We start from the raw sequence: 26378 nt of genomic DNA on the forward strand, positions 1-26378 counted from the left end.
AAGGAAAATCAGCAGCCTGCATTTCGGGAAAACATGATTATTTTTAAGCTGTCCTGGCTTTTCCCTACCTCTCCAAGTTATATAACGTGTTCTTGTTGCAAATGCTGGTAACGCTCTTTGGGTGGCAGGAAGCCAATTTCTGGCTGCATATTGCTTGGGGATGGGGTTGGGGTCAGGGCAGGAAGTGGGGTCTGCAGAGGGTTTAAGGAGAGAAAGGGGCCAGGCAGATGGAGAGGCCAAGGCCTAGAGGTAAAGCCGATTGGTGTGTCAGCAAAATCTGCCACAGGCTTTAGTGATTCAAAAGGCAGACACATTCTTTCATCGCTGGTAATCCTCATCTGATACAGGATTTTCCTGCCATTAAATCTGGAGAAAGAAAAAAAGCTCTCAAACCTGCACAAGCAACTATTCTTCCTTGACCCCAGTTCACCAGCACCCCCACCTTACTTCTCTGTTGGAGGGTTTTTAGCATCTGTGGCTGCCTGACTTGGGAGATGAATGGGCTGGGGGAGCCCAAGGGTGCCTCAGAGGAGGAAGAGCAGGACCAGGCAGGACCCCCAGAACGGTAAGTGACATTTGGGGACTATTCACTAATGCTTCTCTTTAGAGGGTTCCCCTCCGTCGATTTTCTTAATGGATTGTCAGTGAGTCCAACTGAGTGGCTGTTGTCAGGGTTTTAGCCTGAAGAAGGGTTTCTAAACAGATCCAAGCTCTCAGTTTGCAGGGAGCTTCTTTTTTTTTTTTTTTTTTTTTAAGTATTTCTTTTTTTTTTTTTTTTTAAAGATTTTATTCATCCATTTTTAGGGAAGAAAGGGAGGGAGAAGAGAGAGAGAGAGAGAGAGAGAGAGAGGGAAACATCAATGTGCGGTTGCTGGGGGTTATGGCCTGCAACCCAGGAATGTACCCTGGCTGGGAATCGAACCTGGGACACTTTAGTTCCCAGCCCGCGCTCAATCCACTGAGCTACGCCATCCAGGGCCTTGCAGGGAGCTTCTGATTGGCTGTTGTTACTGGTTTTCCTTAGCCTAACACCAAGATTATGGAGAGAAATGAGTGTGACGAAAAGGGAGAAAGCAGGGCAGTCAAGGAGGAAGTATGGAGGTATGAGGAGGTGTCTGATTGTCCTGGTTCTCTAGGGACCACTTTTGGGCACCTGGTGACCTGTGCTCTTTCCCCTCAGGTAGGGGTCCCACAGGTGGGTGGTTGTAAGCCACCAGGTTCGTGAGAGGTCACGGGATGCTGGTCCTGCTGCTGCCTGGTGAGTTTTGAGGTCCGCTCCTTCTATCCCCCAGCAGTCAGTTACCAGTAGGTGCAGGGCTTGGGAAGCTCATAGAAGATGCATGCAAACCCAAGGAGCACAGTCTTCAACTGGCTTCCATGATAGCTGTGTACCTGGACACCAGTTCACATTAGATTTCATTTAATGTGTGATTGGCGGGGAGGGGATGGAGAATGAGAGATAAACAGTAGGTGGTGGGTTTTTTTGTTGATTTAAAAACAAAACTCCTGAGCCAAATATATGAAATAACTTTTTGGTGATTTGCTTATTCTAATTGCAAATATGAATTCATTAATGTAGTCACCAAAAACTATAGTGGCTTTCTGATCACATTATTGTAAGCTCATTTAAGTTAAAAAATCCCTTAAAGAAACCATCTTCCTAAAAGCTTCCTAAAGGCTTTCCTAAAATGAAAACTATCATGTTGGAACTGTGTGATTACGGATGTTGAAAGTTTTTTTCCAAGTTTTTGCCCTGTTGTTCCATGGGTTTTAATAGAACCAGTAGACTCATCACATTTTTATTTCTACACCTCTACAGCTCTAGGTGCTCAAATCTAAGATAGCCCAAGGAAAAAATTCCTTGTTAAGTTCTGCAGGTAATAATTCTAAACAAAGAATCTGTTTTCTGACCCTAATATTTGAGATTATAACTACCCATGTAATAGCAGTGCTGGCAGAGAAAATTTTTACCAGAAAATTCTAAAATGGTAATAGAATTTTCTTACTCCTTTTTTGATTTTATTTATTTATTTTTGGAGAGAGGGAGGAAAGAGGGAGAGAAACATCAATGTGTGGCTGCCTCTCATGTGCCCCCTACTGGGGACTGGCCTGCAACCCAGGCATGTGCCCTTACCGGGAATCAAACTGGTGACCTTTTGGTTCACAGGCCGGTACTCAATCCACTGAGCCACAGCAGCCAGGGTGAATTTTCTTACTCTTTATTCTACCTTTTCTAAAAGTAGAACTTGCTCGATTTAGAGTCAAGAGGTACACACTTTACTTTCAATACATTCCAGGGAAATTATGAGAGATGATTGCATAGACTTTGTCCTTAAGAAACTTACACTCTTTTATGGGAGACCCAAGAAATAAATGAGGAAAAAATTGGAACAAGGCACAGGGAACATTATGATAAATAGTACATGACTGCCTACCTCGAGGAGCCTGCAAAGGACAGAGGTTGACATTTATATAATTACAAACAGCAAGCTCCTTGCCATTCCCCCTACCTAGAAAGAATGTGAGGTGATTGACTCATTGGTACAGAATGGTTACTTTGAAGAGCCAATTTTATTTTCAATGTGCACCAAAAGCTCTCTGGTTCCTTATAGAACATGGACAGTATTCACAGCCTGTGTGCTGCAAAACAGGAACTGTCCCTGCTGCAGGAAACCGAAATACATCTAGACTTCTTGTGACAAGTTGGAGAGCTTAGTGGTGACATCATTTGCTAACAATAGATGCACTTAAAATTAATGACATCCCCTGGCACTTCATTTAAAACACACTCAGCAGCACAGACAATATTGCTTTGACTACAAGTCACAAGGATTACAGACGCTATGTTCCCAAGCAGCAGGCAGAGATAGAGCCCTACCTCCTCAACTAGAGAAAAACAATTAAATGAACCTGAAAAAATGGATCAGAAGTGCCTCACAGCAGAGTAAATCTGGGGCAAAATGGAAACAGACATTCTCTGGAAACAAGGATCTAGAAGGGCTGAGACTCTTATCCCATTCCAATTTCCCTTCCTATTGGGAGGGGACATCCTGCTTCTCACAGCATAATATCCTAGTTCTTAACTTGCTTTACAGAGTACTTCACTGTTGGCTTGCTCTAAACTAGGGGTGTCAAACTCCTAGTTTTCACCAGGGGCCACATCAGTTTCGAGATTGCCTTCAAAGGGCCGAGTGTAATTTTAGGACTAAATGTAAATGTAACTACTCCTTAACTAGGGGCAAGGAGTTCAGTGCTGCTGCCAAGTAGAAACAAGGTGCCGGGCCAGATAAAACAAGATGGAGGGCCGGATTCAGCCTTCAGGCCTTTTGTTTGCCACCTGTGCTCTAAACTGAGTCTTTAAAGAGGGCCAGGGTTTGTGTTTTATTCATCCTGTAGTTTCTAAATTCTAAGACATAGTAGGTACTTAATAAGGGTTTGTGGAATGGGTGAAGCCACCCAAATTAGAACTATTACAATATCAGATAAAGGTCTTGCATATATATTCCAGATGCAAAACCTTTATATGATATTGTAATAGTATATACATACACACCCATATATTTTAAAATTCTTATAACTCAACAAGACAAATAACCCAATTTTTAAAACCAGGCAAACAAATTTGAATAGCTACTTCATCAAAACAATCATACAAATGGCTAATAAGTATGTGAAAAGATGTTCAACATCATTAGGCATCAGATAAATGCAAATTTAAACTACAATCAGATGCCACTTTACACCCACTAGGGTGGCTAGAATAAAAAAGACAGACAATGATAAGTGCTGATGAGGATGTGGAGCAATTGGGATTCTCATACACTGCTGGTGGGGATGCAAGATGGTCTGGCCACTTTGGAAAACAACTTGGCAGTTTCTTCTAAAGCAGAGGTATCAAATTCATTTTCACTGGGGGCCACATCAGCCTCGTGGTTGCCTTCAAAGGACCGAATGTAATTTCAACTCCTTAACAGTTAAGGAGTAGTTACATTTATACAGTCCTAAAATTACTTCAGCCCTTTAAAGGCAATCACAAGGCTGATGTGGCCCTCGGTGAAAATGAGTTTGACACCCCTGTGAATCTAAAGTTCTACATCTATTTACCATTTGACCTAGTAATCCCACTCCTAGATAAATGAGAAATGAAAACACATGTTTACAAAAACACTTGCACACCAGTCCTTACATCAGCTTTAGTTGTGATAGTTAAACACTGGAAGCAACCCAAATGCCCATCAACAGGTGACTGAATACACACAAATTGAGGTACCTTCATACAATTGAAAACTATTCAGTAATAAAAAAATGATCAACTGATATTCAGAGCAACATAGCTGAACCTTACAAACATAATGTTGACTAAAATAACTATTTGATTGCACTTATGTGAAGCTCTAGAACAGGCAAAACTAATTTATAGCTCGGAAAACAGGTTGTTGGTTGCCTGGAGTCAAGGATGGGTAGGGGACCGGCTGTCAAAGGGCCTTGAGGAGACTTTCTGGGTGGTAGAAATGTTATAAATCATGAGTACTGTGGTGGTTACATGGGTGAATACATTTGTTATACTTACTGAACTGTACACTTCAAATGGGCAGATTTTACTGTAAGTTAACTATACCTCAGTCAACTTGATTTAAGAAGAAAAAGGAAAGCTGTAGGGAGAGCACAGTTGCCCCCCAGGGAGAAAAAAAATCCCTCATCACTGAGAGTCAGGCATTGTGGAGTGTTGGGCAGTATGTGTGAGAGATTCATTGATGTTACTGCATAGATCATGGCTCCTTCCTTTTGACTGCTGTGTAGTATTCCCTCATATGGTTATATTCATTTGTCTATTCCTTCCCCTGTTGCTGAACATTTGTTTCCAGTTTGGGGCAATATGAAACTATACTCCCCAAGGCTTTTCTGAGGCCTTGTGCTCTACTCTTTAGATGGGACAACTCTCTACCTCAAGATCCACAGGGCCTGTGAGGGCCATCAGCAGACTACCCTTCTGGAGATGGACTGACTTTTCCATCCTTCATGATTCACATTAGCCAACAAAGCTAGAACATGAATCCATGATCCTTTCTTTCCTGTCACAAAATGTGTCAGAAGCAAGTTCTGAGGTCACCATGAGGTCGGAAGCCAAGTGATACTCTCCCCCATTGAATTTCTGTACCCCTTTCCCCAGCCTGTTCTGTTTTGAAGATCCAGCACTGGATCTTGCCTGAGGAGCAATTGGGGTAGAATTTGCTAAGAGTGGGAAGGGAATGACTTCTAGAGCCAAAGTGGCTGAAGAGATTTTGCTGAACCCAGAAAATTGACCATATTCTCTCTTGCTATTTTGGTTTCATGCGGCACAAGTTCTTTGAAAACAATGAAAATGAAGAAACACTTGAAACTCAGTCTGTGGTTGGAAACTCCATGAGTAACTGTTTTAGCAAACCTCAAGGGGGGAAAAGCACATATTAGAAGAGCTAAGGGCTTCCAAAGGAGCAATTCCTCAGCTGGTCTGCACTGAGACATCAGTCTGTGGAGCATGTGAGCCCAGCAACCATGGCATCTCTGCAGCTCAGGGGCTAGTCAGTACACCACACAAGGACCTATTTCTGCTGTTTGCTCAGATTCAGGGACACCTTGTAGTATTTCTTTTTTTAAGTATATTTTTATTGATTATGCCATTACAGCTGTCTTCATTTCCCATACAATTCTTAACCTCCCCCTGTCTATTTTGTACCTACCTATTATGCTTCTTATTCCCTGTACCTTTTCCCCATTCTCCCTCCTCCCCCTCCGCACTGATAACCCTCCATGTGATCTCCATTTCTATGATTCTGTTCCTGTTCTAGTTGTTTAGTTAGTTTTTCTTAGGTTCAGTTGTTGATAGTTAAGAGTTTGATGTTATTTTACTGTTCATAGTTTTGATCTTCTTCTTTTTCTTAGATAAGTCCCTTTAACATTTCATATAACAAGGGCTTGGCGATGATGAACTCCTTTAAATTGACCTTATTTGGGAAGCACTTTTTCTGCCCTTCCATTCTAAATGATAGTGTTGCTGAGTAGAGTAATCTAGACTGTAGCTCCTTGCCTTTCATGACTTGGAATACTTCTTCCCAGCCCCTTCTTGCCTGTAAGGTCTCTTTTGAGAAATCAGCTGACAGTCTTATGGGAAATCCTTTGTAGGTAACTGTCTCATTTTCTCTTGCTGCTTTTAAGAATCTTTCCTTATCTTTAGCCCTGGCTGGTGTGGTTCAGTGGATTGAACACCAAGCCTGCGAACCAAAGGGTCACTGGTTTGATTCCTAGTCAGGGCACATGCCTGGGTTGCAGGCCACATTCCCAGTAGGGGGCATGTGAGAAACAACCACACATTGATGTTTCTCTCCCTCTCTTTCTCCCTCCTTTCCCCTCTCTCTAAAAATAAATAAATAAATAAAATCTTTAACCAAAAAAAGATTCTTTCCTTATCTTTAATCTTGGGTAATGTAATTATGATGTGCTTTGATGTGTTCCTCCTTGGGTTCAACTTCTTTGGGACTCTCTGAGCTTCCTGGACCTCCTGGAAGTCTATTTCCTTTGCCAAATTGGGGAAGTTCTTCTTCATTATTTTTTCAAATAAGTTTTCAGTTTCTTGCTCTTCCTCTTCTCCTTCTGACACCCCTATGATTCAGATGTTGGAATATTTAAAGATGTCCTGGAGGTTCCTAAGCCTCTCCTCATTTTTTTGAATTCTTGTTTCTTTATTTTGTTCTGGTTGAATGTTTCTTTTTTCCTTCTGCTCCAAACCATTGATTTGAGTCCTGATTTCCTTCCCTTCACTGTTGGTTCCCCACATATTTTTCTTTATTCCACTTTGCATAGCCTTCACTTCTTCCTCTATTTTGCAACCATACTCAACCATTTTTGTGAGCATCCTGACTAACAGTGTTTTGAACTGTGCGTCTGATAGGTTGACTATCTCATCATTGCTTAGTTGTATTTTTGGAGTTTTGATCTGTTCTTTCATTTTGGCCATATTTCTTTGTCTTGGCGCACCTGTTATGTTGTAAGGGGCGGAGTTTTAGGTATTCACTAGGGCGGGGCAACCCATGTCTCTGTGTTGTGGCGCTATATGTGGGAGAGGGGTCTGAGAGGGAGCAATGCCCCTTGCTTGGCTCTCAGCTGGCTTTCAGTCACTTCCCCCACTACCCACAAGCAAATCGGGCCCTTCTGGTGCCAATTCCTGGGTAGGTGGGTTTGTGTACATTCTAGGACCACGTGGGTCTCTCCAACGAACTCTCTTGTGAGGCTGGAAGTTTGAAGCTTTATTTCCCCACACTGGAACTCTGGGTTGCACAGTCTGTCACACTCCCCAGTGGTTCTCCCTGGTTTATCCCATACAAATGTTGGACTGCCAGCCGATGCCTCACCTGCCTGGTCCTCCAGCTGCAGCTTTGCCATGTGTCCTCTCCATCCCAGCTGCCCATCTCCACCCCTCCTTCCCAGTCTGAATGAATGTTTCTGGTTTAACTCCTTGGTTGTTGGACTTCCATACAGTTTGATTTTCTGGCAGTTCTGGTTGTTTTTGTTCTCAAATTTGTTGTTGTCCTCCTTTTGGTTGTGTGAGGAGGCAAAGTGTACCTATGTATACCTCCATATTGGCCAGAAGTCTATTTCTTTTTTTAAAAATATTTTATTTATTTATTTTTAGAGAGAGGGAGAAAAACCTTGATATGTTAGAGAAACATCAATTGGTTGCTTCTCGCACACCCCCAACTGGGGACCTGGCCTGCAACCCAGGCCTGTGCCCTGACTGGGAATCAAACCAGTGATCTTTCAGTTCACAGCTTGAGACTCAATCCACTGAACTACATGTGCCAGGGCAACATTTCTTTTATTGAAGTAAAATTCACATAAGATAAAATTCACTATTTTAAAGTGTGCAATTCAGCAGAATTTAGTACACTGAACAATGTTGTGTGACCATCACCCTTATCTAGTTCCAAGGCACTTTAATCACCCTGAAAGGAAACTCTGTACATATTAAGCTGTCATGCCTCACTCTTCCGTAATCTACTAATCTATTTTCTGTCTCTATGCATTTACCTCTTCTGGACATTTCATATAAAATGGAATCATGCAATGCAATATATGGCCTTGTATGTCTGGCTGCTTTCACATAGCATAGTGCTTTTTAGGTTCATCCACGTGGTAGCATGTGCCAGTGCTTTGTTCCTTTTTATGGCAGAATAATATTCTGCTATGTGGATGCACCACATTTTGTTTATCCATTCATCTGTAGATGGACATTTGTTGTTTCCATCTTTGGGCTATTGTGAATAGAGCTGCTATAAACATTTGTATAGAAGTATTTGTTAGAACACCTGCTTTCAATTCCTTTGGGTACATACATCAGAGTGGAACTGCTGGGGCATATGCTGATTCCATGTTACACCTTGTAACATTTTATACCACACAGATGAATCCCATTTTTATAAAGTTGGCCCACTACGACCCTTGGTTTTTGATTTGGGCTGTTTGTTGGAATCACCTGCATAGCTTTAACTGGACTAATGCTGGGTTCCACTGCTGAAGATTCTGATGTAATTGGTCGGGTGTATATCTTGGGCATTGTGAGTTGTGGGTTGGTTAAAAGTTCCTCAGGTGGCCCTGGCCAGTGTGGCTCAGTTGGTAGAGTGTTGTCCACTCTACCAACTCACAAATGGTGAAATGGTCCCCGGTTCAATTCCCAGCCGGGGCATGTGCAAGAGGCGACTGATCGGTGTTTTCCTTTCATATTGGTGTTTGTCTCCCTGTTTCTCCCTCTTTTCCCATCTCTAAAAATAAGTAAAATTTTTTTTTAAAGTTCCTCAGGTGGGTCTCATGTGCAACTCACATAGAGAATTATTCTAGACTCCTCCTTGCAGTCTACTTGTAGTAATAACTTCAATATTCTTATACTTGGTATCTTGCTTTCTACACTGGGGCAGACTTCCACATAGTCCTTGAAGGACCGGTCCCTTGGTGAGATTTAATGCTGTGACAACAGTGGCTTATGGAGCCTATTCTTAGCTTTGCTCAATGCTTTCACAGCTGTTTCAAGCATTCCAACTCATCTGTTCCTCATAATTGTCCACCTGTTATAGATGAAGAAACTGAGATGCAGCAAGGTTGTGTGAGATGAGAAACAAAAACAGAAATGAAAGTCTGAGAGAGCAGGAATGAAAGGCAGTGGTCATGGGAGTTTATGAGAGAACCAGAGTGAGAAGCCACACCCTCAGGATTAATGTTTCTAGACTGAATGCTTTGGAAGAAGCCCCACATGTGAATCCTGGAGCTATAACAGAGGCTGGCTCAGCTGTGGCCAGTCCTTCTGAGTTTCTCATCTCCCCTCTGTACCTCAGACTGGGAATAAAAGCACTGAATAGCCTTTTCAGATTTTCACATGGATCCTTTCCAAAAATACCAGTGTGAGAACAGGAATTGCTAAGAACTGCCAATGTTTGACCTCTTCTCACAAACTGTGATCTTTATTTTAATTTGGTAAATGTTTTTCTGGCTAAAGCATTCCCATGGAACTCACCTCTGAACAGCCAAGATTTGTTTTTGGAATGATCACTGCTGATTCCAGGAGAAGCCACTTTTCATTTGGATTTGGAAAAATTAGGGATAGCCTAAACAAATTGGAATTCACTTTCCTGTATTGGCAATGAATGGTAAGGAGCTTCCTTTTAGTTGAAGGGCACTGTCTGGTCTTGAATTTTAGTTTTCTCTTTCAAGGAAAAGAGTTCACAAGGTTCCTCAGGGAAAGGGGGAGGGGCCCTGAGGAGGAAATGGATTCTCTTACAGTGTTGGTAATGTCTCTCACTCCAGAGATTAAGGGAAATTGCCTTACTCAGGATGTTGCTCAGGAATGTAGTTGCAAACCAGAGAACCCACTATAGGTCGTTCAGGCTGAGAAGGGGTTTATTTAGGCATGTTAGTTGTTCCCAGGCTTCCTAGTTGGAGACCCACTGCCTGGAACGATGCCTAAACCAGGTAGTGGTGCAGTTGTAGCAAAGAACATGTGGACACCACCACTGGCAACCCACCTGGAAGCTCATGGAAGTCAAGCTGGGTGCTGGGTGTCAGAAATTCCATCATGGCAGCCTAAAAGGCAGGTGCCCTTGCCTGGTGCCCGTGCCATCATACTGTCCAGAAAATGGTTACTGCCTGACACCTACTTCTGAATCCAAGTCTCACTGGGTGTATGTGATCCACAAAGCTAGGTCACGTGCTTGGGCCCTAGCTGCAAGGCAATGGGGAAAGTTTCTGGTTTCAACCTGGAAGAGGCAGGATTTACAAGGTAGGAAACTCCCTAAGTGTAGAAAGAGTGCTTACAAGGTTCTGGGGAGCCAGAAACCATCTCTAATGTCCACTATTATCAGACATGGTTTTGTCACAAGGGACAGAAATCTACTTGTCCACGCAGATGGTTTGAGTGGGTTTCTGAAATGAAAACAGGGAAATGTCACAGAAACAGCTATAGCAGGGCGTTACAGAGCTGGCTAGCAGCTTCCCACACTCCCTGACCTCCAGCTTTGTCTTTCTCACATTGGTTCTAGTCTCTCAGCACACCAGCTTCCTCACCTTGTCCTTATGTAACATGGGAGCCCCAAACTAGGGAGCTGCTTAAGTGTTCATAATATTACGGAAAAAAAAACCCCACTTAAAGGAATAGCATTATGTGGACATCCCATTTATTACTCACACTACAAGGGAGTGCACTGATGGCAGCAGGCTTGTGTGAGAGAGACAACACCTCCTCCACTCTGAGGCTTGTTATACAGGGTCCCAGACAAAGGAGGTACATGTCCTACTTGTGACTCTAAACTACATTACCTCTGTGTACATGCAGAAAGAAAAGGTCAAGAAGCAGTCACAGGACCAGAAGCTGCTCCCAAAAGAAGGTAAGGAGGGAGTTATAATCCATTCCCAAAACAATACATTCCTTCTGGCCAGGGAGAGAGGAAGGGCCATGTCCATTGACCCCACACCTTGGTTGCTGCTTCCCTATAGCTTTGATCTGCACATGGCTTTGGTACAAATTCCAGCCTTGAAGACATACAGGTTGGTTTTCACATGATTTCACTGTCTGTTCCATGTTCACAGGGAAGGAATGAATGTGACTCTGCTTGGGCCAAATATTCGCCCTCGGCCCAAATAGCTGTGGTTGGGAGGAGGCGGTAGAGACACATGGAACTCTGGGCGAGGTGTTTTTTTCCTTAGACATGGTGGTTGGCAACAGCTACTGCTAGACCATGGAAAAATGAGAGCCAGAAGGTCCCGCAAAGGTCAGGAAGTGCAGGCCCTTCAGCTCACAAAGAAGTGGAACCTCAGAAAGGTTAGGTATATGGGGCGGGGAGTACTACAGTATACTGGAAAGACAAAAAAACAAAGATTGGTGTTGATTAACCATCCTGAACCTCAGTTTCCTCTTTTGTGAGAAAAGAATACTACTTTGTAGGATTGTCATCTTAAGTGAAATAATGTATGTAGCAAGGTTAGCCCTGAGCAAACACTAAAAGTTGGTTGTTAATAAGAACAAATGAAACCCATAAAATTTAATTTGAGTAGCATTATACAGCTCATATCACCCAGATAACATTCCTAAACCATGTCCTGTACATATTTGCTGTCTTGCACTGGAGCCCATCTGTAGGCCTTGTTCTCTGGAGCTCCTAGTGCCATTGCCAGCAGCCTTGTTCTAGGACTGCATAGAAATGCTTTCACACAGTATGTATGCTTTTGGTTAAGTTTCTTTGCTCAACATAACTTGTTTGTTCCTTTTTGTTCCAAGTAGAATTCTGATATATAAATAAATTATAATTTGTTTCTGTACTAAACTGTTGGCTAATTTCCAGTTTTTATTTATCACGAATAAGCCACTATGAACATTCTTGTATAGTCTTTATGCAAACATTTTTTTTTTCATTTCACTTGGGTAAATACTTAGGAGTGGAATTGTTGAGTCATAGGGAAGGCATATGTTTAGATTTAATAGACACTGCCAAAGTTTTCCAAAGTTATTGAACTATTTTCCACTCCCACCAACAATGTAAGAGAATCCAGTTGTTCTATATTCTCACCAACATTTGGAGTTGTCAGTCTTTCAAATTTTAGTTATTCTACTGGGTGTGTAGGGAAATCTCACTGTAGCTTTAAATGCACTTCCCTAATGGCTAATGATGTTGAGCACCTTTGCATGTGCTTAATGGCTATTTAATATGTTCTTTTGCAGTGTTCCAGTCTTTTGCATTTTTATTTAGTTGTCTTTCATTATTCACTTTAGATGTTTTTCTATTCTGTCCACAAGCCACATATAAAGTACTCCTTCCCTTAATGGTATCTTTCCCTCCTTCTCTCTCTTCCTCCCTTCACCCCTCTCTCTCTAAAAAGAAAACAAGTTTATTGAGGTATAATTTGACATAGAACAAACCAAACACATTTAAAATGAACCTTCATGAAACCATCAATCAACATACTCAAGATCAAGATAATAAACATAGTCATCACTCCCAAGATTCAAGCCAATTTATAATCCCTCTCTCCTGCCCTACCCTGCCTCCCCAACCCTCCCCAAGCAACCACTGATCTGTTACTATATACTAATCTTCAGCTTCTATAATTTTATGTAAATGGAATCATATAGTATGTACTTTTCTTCATCTGGTTTCTTTAATTCAGCAGAGTTGTCTTGAGCTTCATCCATTTTGCACATATCAATTGTTCATTCCTTTTTATCACTGAGTAGTATTCCATTGTGTGGATAATCATAATTTGTTTACCCATTCAATTCTTTTTTTTTTTTTGAGGTATAATGGCACAACAGCTTTAATACAACCACCAATCTTCACAAAATAATTTTAATACTTTGTGTCCGGGCTAGCAGCATGTCGCACTGTGACATTCCTATACATACATAAGCATTTTATCTAAGTACAAATGTTGAAAGCAGAGTAACGTAATCAACTGCCTATACAAAGGTAAGTAGACACTGTAGATTATTTTTTTTCTTGAATTTTTGCTGCATAGTAAATTGCAATTACATGTCAGTATGATGTTACTGATCTATAGAATACACTTTGAACTGTGAGGTATGGCAACTCCCTAAAAAGAGAGCTAACATGTAAACCTGAATATTTTGAGTGATTTTTTTTTTTAGCTGCCATGGATAGGTAAGACAAAAAAAGAAGAAAAAAAGAAATCCAGCATTCAAAGACCTAGAAACTTATTTTTTAACCAAAAAAATAAAATAAAATCTTTTAGTAATTCTCAGCTATTTCTTAACATTGCCTTTTTTGGAGCATTGTTGAATGGACAACAATAAAGTAAATACTAAAGTGAAGCTTTGTTGTGGAAGTGTGGGCTAAGCCAGTTATTTAAAAAAAAAAAAGTCTACCAGGTAACTGCTCATTTACTTTACATCAAGTTAAGACCCTGATATATGTATATATGCATATATACACACCCCAACTTTATAATTCAAGAATGCAGTTAAATACTTCTAATTTACTTGAATTACCATGGTAATAAGACAATTAGAAACCCTGTATTTTCTAAAAAGGACATGCTTAACATTTTCTGAACATTACTTCTAAATTCAGGTGAAGCACAAAATCCCCCCAAAACATATATTCTGCTCTAAAAGTTAAGTAGTTGAGAGTTCATAGCAAGAACTATAACAAATTTAACATTTCCACCATGAAGTAGATAAAAATAAGCAAAAGTAACTGCTATTTAAACATCTACTAGATAAAAAAATATGAACCAGTTAACTGAAATTAGAAGGTAAGACTGCCATTCCAGTTTGAATATTTTCAATATTTAAGCTTCACACTTTCAAAATGGACAATAAAACAGTTGTCCCATGTCTTAATGCAATTAGGGTCACTTTAAATTCTGTGCCCAGATTACATATTTAATGTTTAAAATTTGGTACTATATCACTTACACATTATTCAAATATTTAGAAAATAAATCATGATTGGCTAAATGTAATTAACTATCACAACACATCAGTGGAAATAAAGGAATTACAGAAATGGAACCAACTGGAAAAATGGGAAGAACTAGTTGAACATTAGGTGGAAGAACGGATCCAAGACAAAACATATTTGCAATGTTCTTATATGAAAGGAAGAATAAACATGTTTTGTCCACATGACAGTCCCTTTTCCTAGTGTTTGTGAGAGATGGTCTTCAATATACAGTGCTGGGCAGGCACTTTAGTGACAACATAAAAATTACAGTGGTTAGGAAAAGTGGAAAATTACCAACTATAAATTAAAACATAACCAAATGTATATTTTTTGGCCCAACTACTAGAGAGTCATGTGTGCTTAAGAAACTAATTTTAAAAGTCTTTACCTAATTTTAAAACCTAAATGTACTACTAGGAAGATTCTTTTGAGCAGAGTTTCTGCTAAATGAAGCATCATATATTATAGATTACAAGAGAGATCTTTGCTGACTTACCCAATACTGCTCTATTTACAGGAAAGCTGTGTTACCTGGCACTTTACCAACAGGAATTTCTGAACACTTAATGCAAATCTTGACTCTACCACACCAAATGACCTAATCACACAACAGAATACAAGACCACAGTGGAATTAACAGTATTTGTTTTCAGGGTGGTAAAATAGAGAAAGGGAAAGGAGATGAGAAGAGGAATAACACCTGGGTCATCAGGAATTAACTCTTAATTAACAAAGCAATTTTAATTCATTTCTACTCTCCTGCTATGCTGGATAAAAGAAGCTTTTACTGTATTATTACATTTTAGGGAGGAAAAGCCAAGCAAGTAACTTGGTGTAATGTTACCTTGCATAGTACCTATTGGCAGGTACCAAGGGAACGGATGGAAATAAAGCACCTCAAGAGAGGACTGATAAAAGTGAGATAGAAAGGCGTTTTGTTTGTGCTAACCTAAATTATCAACTAAAAAATTTAAAACACTCCCCTCCTCCCTTACGACACACTTAAAATAGCAAAAATGTTTTTCTTAGAACAATATATAAATAAAAATAGGGAAAGACAGGATCTATGAAATGACTTTAGATTAACTCAAGGTAAAGAACTGATTAAAACACTAATTTAAAACATACTCAAGTCTCCCACAAATCAATTTCCCCAGTAAATGAACCTTCAAAGAAAAGCTTCTATCTGAGCCAGAACAACCTCAAAGAGTCATTAAGACAATATTAAATAAGGAGTAAATATTTCCAAATTATTTACTGAGGTTTCTTCAAGCCTCAGATTGTTAAAATTTTTCATTGTTCTACATACTAATTTAGAGGTCATGAGGATTTATTTTTAGTTTTTTTTTTTTTTTTAATGATGCAAGGCACTTTTCTTTTTTGGGCTTCATTTAGGAAAAAAATACTGCTACATTGGTTTATATTCTATTTAGAACCATTTTGGACAAAGAAAAACAAGCTAAGCAACTCTAAAAAGAACACACACATTTGGCTTTTGAGAAATGCAAAAAGCATCTTTTGTTCATTAAACTTTTTCTATAGACTAAACAAATTAGAAAGATAATAGGAAAGGAAGCAGTACTTGGATCATCTTTAAGTAGTTGGCTAATGTCATGATTTAAAGATTAGTAATAATCAAGAAGTTTTTTTAAAAAACAGATTGAGTTATTTAATTATACTAAGAAAGAAATGTGCAAGATTCCTGCATTTGTTAATGTTTCTGTAAGAGGTTCCATCATAAAATTGAACTGTAAAATTATTTTGAAATGTAATATATAGAACACAATGAATTTTTAGCAAACTTTAGGAAATTCTTTTGTTATAAATTACCCAGATTTTATAAACAAATCCCCCTAACTTGCATTTAGTTTAAAGTAATAACTATATCATACAAATAAATTTCAAGTATGAAAAGTGCATTATTGCAATAATACCTCTTTGCAAGTCCAAAATTCTTTGTTTATAATAAAATTGTAAAGTGTTAAAAAAAAAAGAGAGAGAGAGAGAGAGAAAAGGAGTGAAACCATCAGTGCCATCTAATGCAGAAATCCAACATCTTAAAATGTTGCTTAACAGATTGTAAAGAAACACATCTGGAAGCAACATACAATTGAAAAGAAACTACTTGTGTTTTTACCATTTTACATTATTATTGTCTCTAGTGTTTTTTCCTTCCCCAAAAGAAATTCACATCTTCTATAACATTGCTCTTGATTCAGCCATTCTGTGCAGTCGCAACTTGCATGCTTCCAAAATCATCATCTTCTTCGTGTTCTCTTCAAACTGCCTGTGGTACCAGAATGAACAGATAACGACCTTTCCATCTGGAGTGGTGACATCATCTGTATTGTTAATTTTGCTAGGTAGATGGCTTCATATTCCTGAAGTTGATGGACAAATCCAGCATTAGGATTAATACAAAATCTTCTTTCTTGAACATAAGCAAATGCATCTCTGTACTTCATTCCAAATGTTTCCATAATATATGCAATAACAAAGGCAGCACTCCTGGAAATCCCTGCATTTCCATGGACTAGAACTTTTCCTCCAGCTTGTAAGCTCCCATCAATAAATTCTTTAGTCATGGGGAAAAAACGTATTATATTTTCAACTGGATTATCTGCAATATCCAAAACTAAATATCTAAATAATTGTTGAAAGTTTGGTTTAATAAAGTTTGCTTCAATATTTTGTCTTATGCATATTATATGGGTTATTCCATGTTTCTGTAGTATAGGTAGCTGCATCTCTCGTCTCATAGGGTAGGTCCACTCCTCGGCGTCTTCTTTGCACTGTGGGAGAGAGGGGAACTCCAGCTTCAAGTCCTCCATGATCCCGGCCGGCTGACTGGTGGGTGAGATGGGAGTAGGAGTTATTCGCCAGCCCGACCCTCGGGCTGGCAGTAAGAGGGAGCGCCGGTAAACCGGAGGGCTGACGGACGGGCAGCGGCCTTACTACTAACACACGCAGACCAAAGGGTCCCGGCGACTCCGGCGGCGGCGGCGACCACAGAGGGGAAGAGGAGGGTTAGGCGGCTCATACCGGGCCGCCATTATGCTGCAGGATCCCTAACCCCGAGTCTCCGTGCCCCTCAGACCACCCAGGTTCGGGCACCAGCTCGAGCCCTACAACCGTCTTCCCTCCTTGCCCCCCGCCCTCCCTCCCATTCAGTTCTTGATGGGTGTTTGTGTTGTTTCCAATTTTGGAAATTTTTGTGCCAAGTCTTTTGTATGGACATATGTTTTTATTTCCCTAGGAGTAAATGGGTGGGTCACAAGGTAGGTATATGTTTAACTTTTAAGGAAACTGCCACATTGTTTCCAAGGCTGTACCATTTTACATTCCCAACAGCAGTGCAGTAAGAAAGTCCCAGTTGTTCCATATGCTCCCTAACACTTGGTATGGTTACTCTTTCTAATTTTCATAGGTGGCTATTTTAGTTTGCATTTCCCTAACAACTAATGATGTTGGCCAACTTTTCATGTGTTTATTCAGTTTTTGTATATCTTTTTTGGTAAAGTGTGTCTTCAAACATTTTTCCTATTTATTAATTGGGTTGTCTATTATGTTACTATAGAATTGGTTTTAAAATATTTATTAAATTTATTGAGGTAACTATGGTTAATTAGATTATATGGGTTTCAAGTGTACAGTTCTGTAATGTCATCTGTATATTGCATTGTGTTGTATGCTCACCACCCAAAGTCAAGTTTCCTTCTGTCACCATCATTATTGTTTGGATAGTTATATGTGTGTGTGTGTACATGTATGTGTATATATATATGTATATGTATATGTACACACACACGATCCTCACATCTATGTTTTTAAGTATATTTTATTGATTATGCTATTACAGTTGTCCCATTTTTTTCTCCCCTTTATTCCCCTCCGCCCTGCACCCCGCCTTCCGCATCATTTCTCCAACTTAGTTCCTGTCCATGGGTCGTACATACAAGTTCTTTGGCTTCTCATTTCCCATACTATTTCTAACCTCCCCTTGTCTATTTTGTGCCTACCATTTATGCTTCTTATTCCCTGCACCTTTTCCCCCATTCTTCCCTCTCCCCCTCCCCATTGATAACCCTCCATGTGATCTCCATTTCTGTGATTCTGTTCCTGTTTACCTGTGTGGTTTACCTTGATTTAATTTTATACTATTTCATGAATAATATAAAATCCTTATAACAGTACAATTCAGTTTACCTCCCTTCTGATTCTTTGTTATTATATTTTTCATTTACATATATTATAAACTCCACAATACATTATTATTTTTGCTTTAAACAGTAACTTGTCTATTAAGCAATTAAGGTGAGAAGACTAGTCTTTTTTATTTAGTGACATATTTGCCATTTCCATTACTCTTCATTCCTTCCTATAGATATGATTTTCATCTAGAATCATTTTCTTTCAGGATAAAGAATGTCTTAATTTCTTGTACAGGAGATCTGTTGGAGATGAATTTCTTAAATTTTGTTAGCCTGAAAGTATTTCTATTTTACTTCACTTGTGAAGGTATTTTCATTGTCTATAAAATTCTAGGTCTTGCTTTTCTTTCAGCACTTTAAAAGATATACCAGTAATTCTATTTTCTTATGGCCTCTGTTGTTTCTGATAAGAAGTCAATCATCATTTTTATTGTTGTCCACTCTATGTAATGTGTCTTTTTTCTTTGGATGCTTTAAAAATTTTTCTCTTTATGTGGTTTTCAGTAGTTTGACCATGATGTGCCTAGGGTGTGTGTGTGTGTGTGTGTGATATTAGTTTGAGTTTGCTGAGCTTGTTTTAAATTCCATTTTGGAAATTGTCTTCAATTATCTTTCTGCCATGTTCTCTCTCTTCTCTCCTATGGGACTCCAAATACATGCATGTAAATCTAATTGCTTGATATTATCCCACGGGTCATTAAAGCCCTGATCTTATTTTTTCCAATCTGTTTTCTCTTTGGGCTTCATTTTGGGTAATTTCTATTGCCCTCTCTTCAAGTTCATTAATTTTTTCTTCTGCTGTATCTAATCTGCTGTTTTTTTTATTCAATGATTTTTTTTTAAAAAACATTTCAGACATTCTATTATTTCAGTACTAAGAACTGGCTTCATTTTTAGAGTTTCCATGCCTTTTCTAAAATTCAAATTCTCATGTCTTCACCCATTATATGTATTTTTCCTATAAATTCCTTAATATATTTATAATAAATCCTTTTTTGGTAATTTCAACATCTGGGCTGTCTCTGGGTTTGCTCCGGTTAACTATTTTTTTCCCCTTTTGATAAGTGTCATGTTTTACTGCTTCACATATCTAATATTATTTGACTGTATACTGGATATCATAGGTGGTAGTTATAGAAACTCTAGATTCTCTTCCCTTCCTTTGAAGAGTATTGAATTTTGTTCTGGCATTTAGTTAAATTACTGGCAAATCACTTTGATGCTAAGAGGCTTGGTTTTAGGCTTTGTTAGAATAGGCCTAATTTAGTTTTACCCTTTGTCCTGGGAAACAGTTTTTACTCCAAAGGTGTGACCTTCTCAGGTTTCAATGGAAAGCTCCAGGTATTTGTACAAGCTCTTTTCACTGTGTGGACCTTGAACTCTTAATCTATCTCCCATTACTAGGAAATTACTGAAATCTCTGTTTAGCTCTTTTAGCCTTCAGTTCTTGGCTCCTTGGAGTCACCGCACATATATGATATGCACTTTAGGACTCCTCTTTTCCATGTTATCCCTCCTCAATTTCCAGCCATTGCAGCAGCTGAATTCTCTGACCTTTAACTTGTCAGTCCAATAAGACTTGCTTTGTCTTTGAGCTCTGTTCCCTGTGTACAGTGTGGACTTGAAAATGCCAAGAGGAAACACTAGTTAAATGTGGCTCTCATCTAGTTTGCTTCTTTCCTTTTAAGGGTTGTATCTGCTCTGATTGCCTGTTTAGGTTGCTTTCCAGTGCCTGCAAAATTTTTAAAAAATATTTTCCCCCATAGTTTACACCAGTTATTGGCAGGAATATTAGTCCAATACAAACTACTCAGTCATTTATTGCAAGCAGAACTCACCCAAATATGTTATTATTTATTTAAAAAATTGTTTTAGTGCCCTTGTCCCTGGGTTATTAAGCAGGTAGTTAGTCTTCATATTAGGTAAGCCAATACTGGAGTTTGGTTGTGTATTCTGAGAATTTACTTGATTTTACTAAATAGCCCTGACAGGTGTGGTTCAGTTGGTTGGATGTTGTTCTGTGAAGCAACATGTTGCCAGTTTGATTCTCCACCAGGGCACGTGCCTGGCTTGCAGATTCCATCCCTAGTTGAAGTGTACGCAAAAGGCAACCAATGATGTTTCTTTCCTGCACTGATGTTTCACTCCCTCTAGTTCTCCCTCCCTCCCCCCTCTATAAATAAATAAATAAATAAATAAAATCTTTAAAAAATAAATTTAACTAAATAACCTAGTAAATTAGTTATTTGTAATGGCTATCAAAGTTTCAGAGGCTGAAAACAGGTCTAATAGTGACAACATCTTGAGTGTTTAAAGATTAAAATAAACTTTAATTTACTTTCTGAAATAGGCATTACATTGACATGGTTCAAGCTTTAAAATGTAAAAAGGATATACAATAAAAAACTTCACTCCTCTTGCATGTTTAAAAAAATTAGCAGCTACATTTTTGATCTCTTACATTATACAAGCAAATCGATTTTATCCTGTATGTCATAATCCCTTGAATTCCTCAACAAAGAGTTTTTTTTTTAAAATAAATTACATCCTCTCTCAGGAATCATTAGAGAGGAAAGCATCAATTCCATTTAACTCTGTAACCATTTACTGAGCCATACAGTGTGCCTGGAACAATGTTAGCTATTGTGGAGCAGAAACATGAGTCATATGGTTGAGAGTACATTTCTGTTAATTAGAAAGGAGAAGAGAGTAGAATTAAGGACTATTTGTAAAGAAACCTGATGCCTTCTACTTGACCCAGTTGGAAGAGCTGATAGAAAAAAGTTCCACATATGTCCAGCTGACACCTGGACTTAAGGTTGTATTCTTGGCCGTGTCTCTCAAACTGGTATTTCTCTAGGTCAGCAGCTGCCCCGCTTATAGCCAAGCTCAGCACAGGGTCCAAGAACCTTGTTGTAAACTTGGTGTCTAGTTCACAGTTCTTAGGGACAGGGAAAAGCTAAGTCAAGCCTCTGTAACAAGAATATTGAACTAACTACAATTTACAACTGACGGGTTGCTCAAAGGGCTGAGTGTTCTCCCTGCCATGTCTGAAAGGGCCAAATCCCCTTATCAGCAGCTGAAAAAACGTGGAGTGTGCACAACCGATGTACTGAAAAGACACTGGAAGTTCACCAAACATACAGAGGCGGCAGCAAGCACAGTTTGCACATTCCTGTGTGGCTGCACCTTCGGATTCCCAAAGGGCTTGGATAGGCAAGGCAGGGTCATGTGTACACCATGAGGGGAATGGAATGGTAGGCCAGTAGTGATAACTGGGAATTTGGGAGTACTGCTGAGGAGGTTCAGATCACATGTACTGTACCTGTGACCTGTACCTGCCCAGAAAATAAAACATATGCATCTTTCAGGTTGCTCTTTTCATTGGAACTCAAGATGGGGCTTGGGACCTCTGGCTTCCAAAGGGAAGCAGACCGTGCCATTTTGCTTTGCTGCAGGTGGCAAGCCTACTGGGAGGGCTTTTGAAGTCTTTATCTGATTCTCTATTCAAATGATCAGAAAAAAGATTAATTTATAAGCACCATTCTTTCCCATGATGATGTAGAGAGCAAGGGCTGGTGAATGGAAATTAACTACACAGTATCCACAATCATTCTTTTGAGATATGAAAGAAGGTCATTGATGGTTTATTTAGTATGCTGTCTTTATGGCTTCATTTTAGTGACTGTTAAAGCAAAAAGATTGATAGGCTTTTTCATTTCCAGCTTCCTGTTCTCTAATTCTCCTTTGTTTATGAAGCTTAAGTTACTCAATAGGGGTTTCCAGGAATAAAATTCTTATGGTGAGAGGGACTATTACAGCACCACCCATAGAAATATATTGCAAGCCACATATATTTACATTTCCAAGTAGCCTCATTAAAAACTTAAAAAGAAATAGTTGACATTCATTTTAATATTTTAGTTAATCAACTATATCTAAAATATCATTTTAACATGTAATCAATATAAAAATGGATGAGATATTTTACTTTTTCTTGGTACTAAGTCTTTAAGATATGGTCTGTATTTTTTACTTACAGCGTATCTCAATTTGGGCTAGCCACATTTCAAATGCTTGAGAGCCACATGTGGCTAGATTGGGCAGTATAGACCTAAAGTGTGGGCCACAGTGATGCCTTTGAGGACCCCTACACATGCAGACAACACACCTTCTAGGTCAAATTCTAGGGGAGCACAAATGATGATATAGGCAGGAGGGAGGGTTAGAATGGGGTCAGATGCTGGGATTCCAGCTGTGTTTTGCTGATTAAGATAACTGGGATGCTAGGGTGTGGGGAATCCTGTGTAAGGTCTAGAAAGCCGAAAGAGACCATTTGGAAGATGCTGCTATGCAGAAGGTATGAGAACTTGGTGGAGGGCTGCATCCTGCCATGCGGACAGGTAGGATTTTACCTTCAGTGACCCTGTGGTTGATGGTCACTCCTTGTTTTGTCTTTTCTCCCCCTTCCTAAACCCCGCCCAAGTGGTGGTCCTCAGCCTGCCCAGCGCCTGGGCAGAGAAGGCCTGCAAGAGCACCTGCCCAGAGGCCTGCTCCTGCAGCAGCTTGGAGCGCGGCTGCTTGGTGCGCTGTGACCGCGCTGGCCTCCTGCGGGTGCCAGCCGAGTTCCCGTGCGAGGCAGCCTCCATTGATCTGGACCGGAACGGCCTGCGCTTCCTGGGTGAGCGGGCCTTTGGCACGCTGCCGTCGCTACGTCGCCTGTCGCTACGCCACAACAATCTGTCCTTCATCACGCCTGGTGCCTTCAAGGGCCTGCCACGCCTGGCAGAGTTGCGCCTGGCACACAACGGCGAACTACGATACTTGCATGCGCGCACCTTCACCGCGCTGGGCCGCCTGCGCCGCCTGGACCTGACAGCCTGCCGCCTCTTTAGCGTGCCAGAGCGCCTTCTGGCTGAGCTTCCTGCCCTGCGGGAGCTCACCGCCTTCGACAACCTGTTTCGCCGCGTGCCAGGTGCGCTGCGTGGCCTGGCCAACCTGACGCATGCGCACCTAGAGCGCAGCCGTATAGAAGCAGTGGCCTCCAGCTCCCTGCAAGGCCTGAGGCGCCTGCGCTCACTTAGCCTGCAGGCTAACCGAGTGCGCATGGTGCACACCGGTGCCTTCCGCGACTGCGGTGCCTTGGAGTACCTACTGCTCAATGACAACCTGCTAGCCGAGTTGCCTGCTGATGCCTTCCGTGGCCTGCGCCGCCTGCACACTCTCAACCTGGGTGGAAACTCCCTGGGCCATGTGGCGCGCACATGGTTTGCCAACCTGGCTGAACTCGAGCTGCTCTACCTGGATCGCAACAGCATCACCTTTGTGGAGGAGGGTGCCTTCCAGAACCTCTCAGGCCTCCTTGCTCTACACCTGAATGGCAACCACCTCACTGTGCTCAACTGGGCTTCCTTCCAGCCTGGCTTCTTCCTGGGCCACCTCTTTCTTTTCCGCAACCCATGGCGCTGTGACTGCGGCCTGGAGTGGCTGCAAGACTGGATGGAGAGCTCTGGGCATGTCACCGATGTGCCTTGTGCCTCTCCGGGCTCTGTGGCCGGCCTGGACCTCAGCCAGGTGGCCTTTGGGCACTCCTCTGATGGCCTCTGTATGGACCCTGAGGATCTGAACCTCACTGCATCCAGCCCAGGCCCACCTTCAGAGACAGTGGCTACTACTGTGAACATGTTCAGCAGTCTTCTCTCCAAGCTGCTGGCTCCGATGGCCCCAGTGGAGGAGTCCACCAACATCACCACAGGGCTAGTCAATGCCTCACTGTCTGATATCCTTCCCTCGGTTGGGGTGGGAAGCTCAGGCCACAACACCTTATTTCTCTTTGGCTCTAGTCTCCTGCTTAGTGTGGCCCAGCACGTGGTGTTTATCCTGCAGACATGCTGACCCTGCCACACTGGGGTGGCATTGGCCAGTGGGGGATAATATACTTAATTGGGTTTGAAGGTGTTCATGGTCGGGGAACAGGATGGGAACAGGTGGTGAAATTCCAGTGGAAGATGGAAGGAACAGTTTGCCTCCAGAGGTGGCCCTAGGTCAACATTCTGGTATGGATGTCTGCTTATGTCATGTGGGCATCAATTGGAAAAGAGAAGCAAGAATGGACATGGACCTTCTTACCAGAAGGCTAGGAATTGGAAACTCTTAGGGCCTCAAGGCTCCACCTCCATCCCTCCTCCCAATACCCCCCCCCATCTCCCAGGAAACAGGGACTGCAATATCTGAATTAGAGTCAGTTTATTGGCTAAGAATTAAGTACTGTGCTAATTCTCCTGATGGGGCAACTCGTAAGACTCAATCCCTTTGTTTTCTACCACAATCCTCTTCCCCCTGGGCCTGAGGACACTAAGGTCCAGGAAAATGGACAGGATAGGAGAGAAGGGGGATGGGAGAGGGACTTAGACCTATGGGTGGTGGCAGTTCCTGGAGTCTGAGATATGTTAGGGGTGGTTAAAACAAAGATCCATTTCATTTACTCCATAATTATTCTCAGAGGTGACTTTAGGCAGAAAGGAACTTTAGGGAAGGGTAGGGAAAAAAGAGGGGGTAATATCTGTGGACAAATAAGTTTGTAACATCCTAAGATTTAAAAAAAGTTTACAGGTTTTACTATTGTGGGACTTTTAAGAGTCTTTCAATTTGCAAACATGCATTGTGAATCTCTGGAGAGGCCACAAAATCTTTTCTTAGTGTTTTGTGTGAAGAGTGTCCAGAAGACACAGAAATGCTATGTTAGCAGGACAGGGAGTCTCCAGCTTGGATGATCCTATTAGCTGTGGAAATTATTATGGGCTGCACACTTTGGGGCTGACTAAATGCCAAGAGGAAAGGAGGCAGCAAGTAGCTAGGGAGGGAAGCTGAGATATTTCCCAGGGAGGGAGTTGGCCAACTGTCAGAGCAAAGACTGTATGTCTGCTAAACACTTGTTCAAGCTGTTCTCCATACACAGGTAGTGATGACTACATTTGTCAACATTCTGGAAATCCCTAATTTTTGTGTCCTGAATTCCTCTCTGTGTATTTGAAGAGGTGGGTTTTCTTTGGTTTTTTTTTCTTTTTTAACTTTAAAGACATTTTTGCTAATATATCACCCAGATAAATGAGAAGATATTGATATTTTACAAAGGGAAGCACCTATTACAAATTTTTATATTTATACAACACATGGATGCTCAAAACTGCATAGACAAATGTGAATATACCCTAGTAAAGTATGTATGTACATATATACATTTATATATATTTTTGAGTTCTGTAAATATGCTAGTCCAAGGAATAGGAAGTGTAATAAGAATTGCATAAAGGAACTCAAGGTGCATTTCTTTCATCCAACTTTTTCTTAAGAAAACTTTAAAAAATTACTATAGATGTGACTTCTTTGTACTCCCTAACTTCATTTTTATGCCAGCAGAAAATATATTTCCTACTGTTGTTATAAAAGGTGTTGGGTTTTCAAAGCCTACCCAGGTTCAAGGTGCATCAAGTTGTCAGTTCTTCCTGGTGACCGTACTTCTTGTGTATCTCTAGGTAATATTATGTATTAGAAATGTTGCAGAAAGGACCACTGAGAGGTGTGTTCAAACAGGTTGTGACTGTTAGTGGTCATTAACTCAATATAAGAAGTCGTAACCACCATGTCAAAAACAAGATGGAATGCAAAAGTCATAGAGCATCACCTGTAATATTATAGGAGTACACATTGTTTTGTGAAACTTTTTATTTAATTTGTATGCATTTGTTCAGATTATATATGCGTATATCTGGATTGCTTAATACAATCTATATTTTATTGTGGGTTAGCATTAAAAAAAGTTTGAAAGTCACTAATCTGGAACATGCATGATCTTTAAAAAACTTTTTATTTTGAAAAATCTCTAACCTACAGAAGACATTCAAGAAGAGTAGAATAAACACTTTGGCTGTTCACCTAGGTTTTCCATTTGTTAACATTTTATTATTATATTTGCTTTTTCTTGCTCTCCATACCATTATTATTTCATACTAACAGTTTGAGTTTGTTGAAAACATCACTACCCTTCACCCCTAAATGCCTCAGGGTATATTTCCTAAGAACAAGGTCATTCTCTTATCCACAGTACCATTATTTCAAAATCAGGAACTTTCTCATCAATATGATACTATTATTTAAACTATACTCTATATGGAAACTTCAACAGTGT

At 40.5% G+C, this 26378-nt stretch overlaps 2 protein-coding genes across 2 annotated transcripts; one reads left to right on the forward strand and one right to left on the reverse strand.

Annotated features, from left to right (window-relative positions):
• Positions 1 to 184: 184 nt before the first annotated feature.
• Positions 185 to 26032, forward strand: NYX (nyctalopin). Its single transcript, XM_036017161.1, has 3 exons — positions 185 to 565; positions 1181 to 1258; positions 22677 to 26032. The coding sequence occupies exons 2-3, from the start codon at positions 1237 to 1239 to the stop codon at positions 24083 to 24085; spliced, it is 1431 nt and encodes a 476-aa protein (XP_035873054.1). The 5' UTR covers positions 185 to 565; positions 1181 to 1236; the 3' UTR covers positions 24086 to 26032.
• On the reverse strand, positions 12848 to 17113 carry LOC118498596 (serine/threonine/tyrosine-interacting protein-like). Its single transcript, XM_036017162.1, has one exon. The coding sequence runs from the start codon at positions 16808 to 16810 to the stop codon at positions 16238 to 16240; it is 573 nt and encodes a 190-aa protein (XP_035873055.1). The 5' UTR covers positions 16811 to 17113; the 3' UTR covers positions 12848 to 16237.
• Positions 26033 to 26378: the final 346 nt, after the last annotated feature.

This window comes from Phyllostomus discolor, chromosome X, assembly GCF_004126475.2.
Source record: "Phyllostomus discolor isolate MPI-MPIP mPhyDis1 chromosome X, mPhyDis1.pri.v3, whole genome shotgun sequence".
NCBI lineage: Eukaryota > Metazoa > Chordata > Mammalia > Chiroptera > Phyllostomidae > Phyllostomus > Phyllostomus discolor.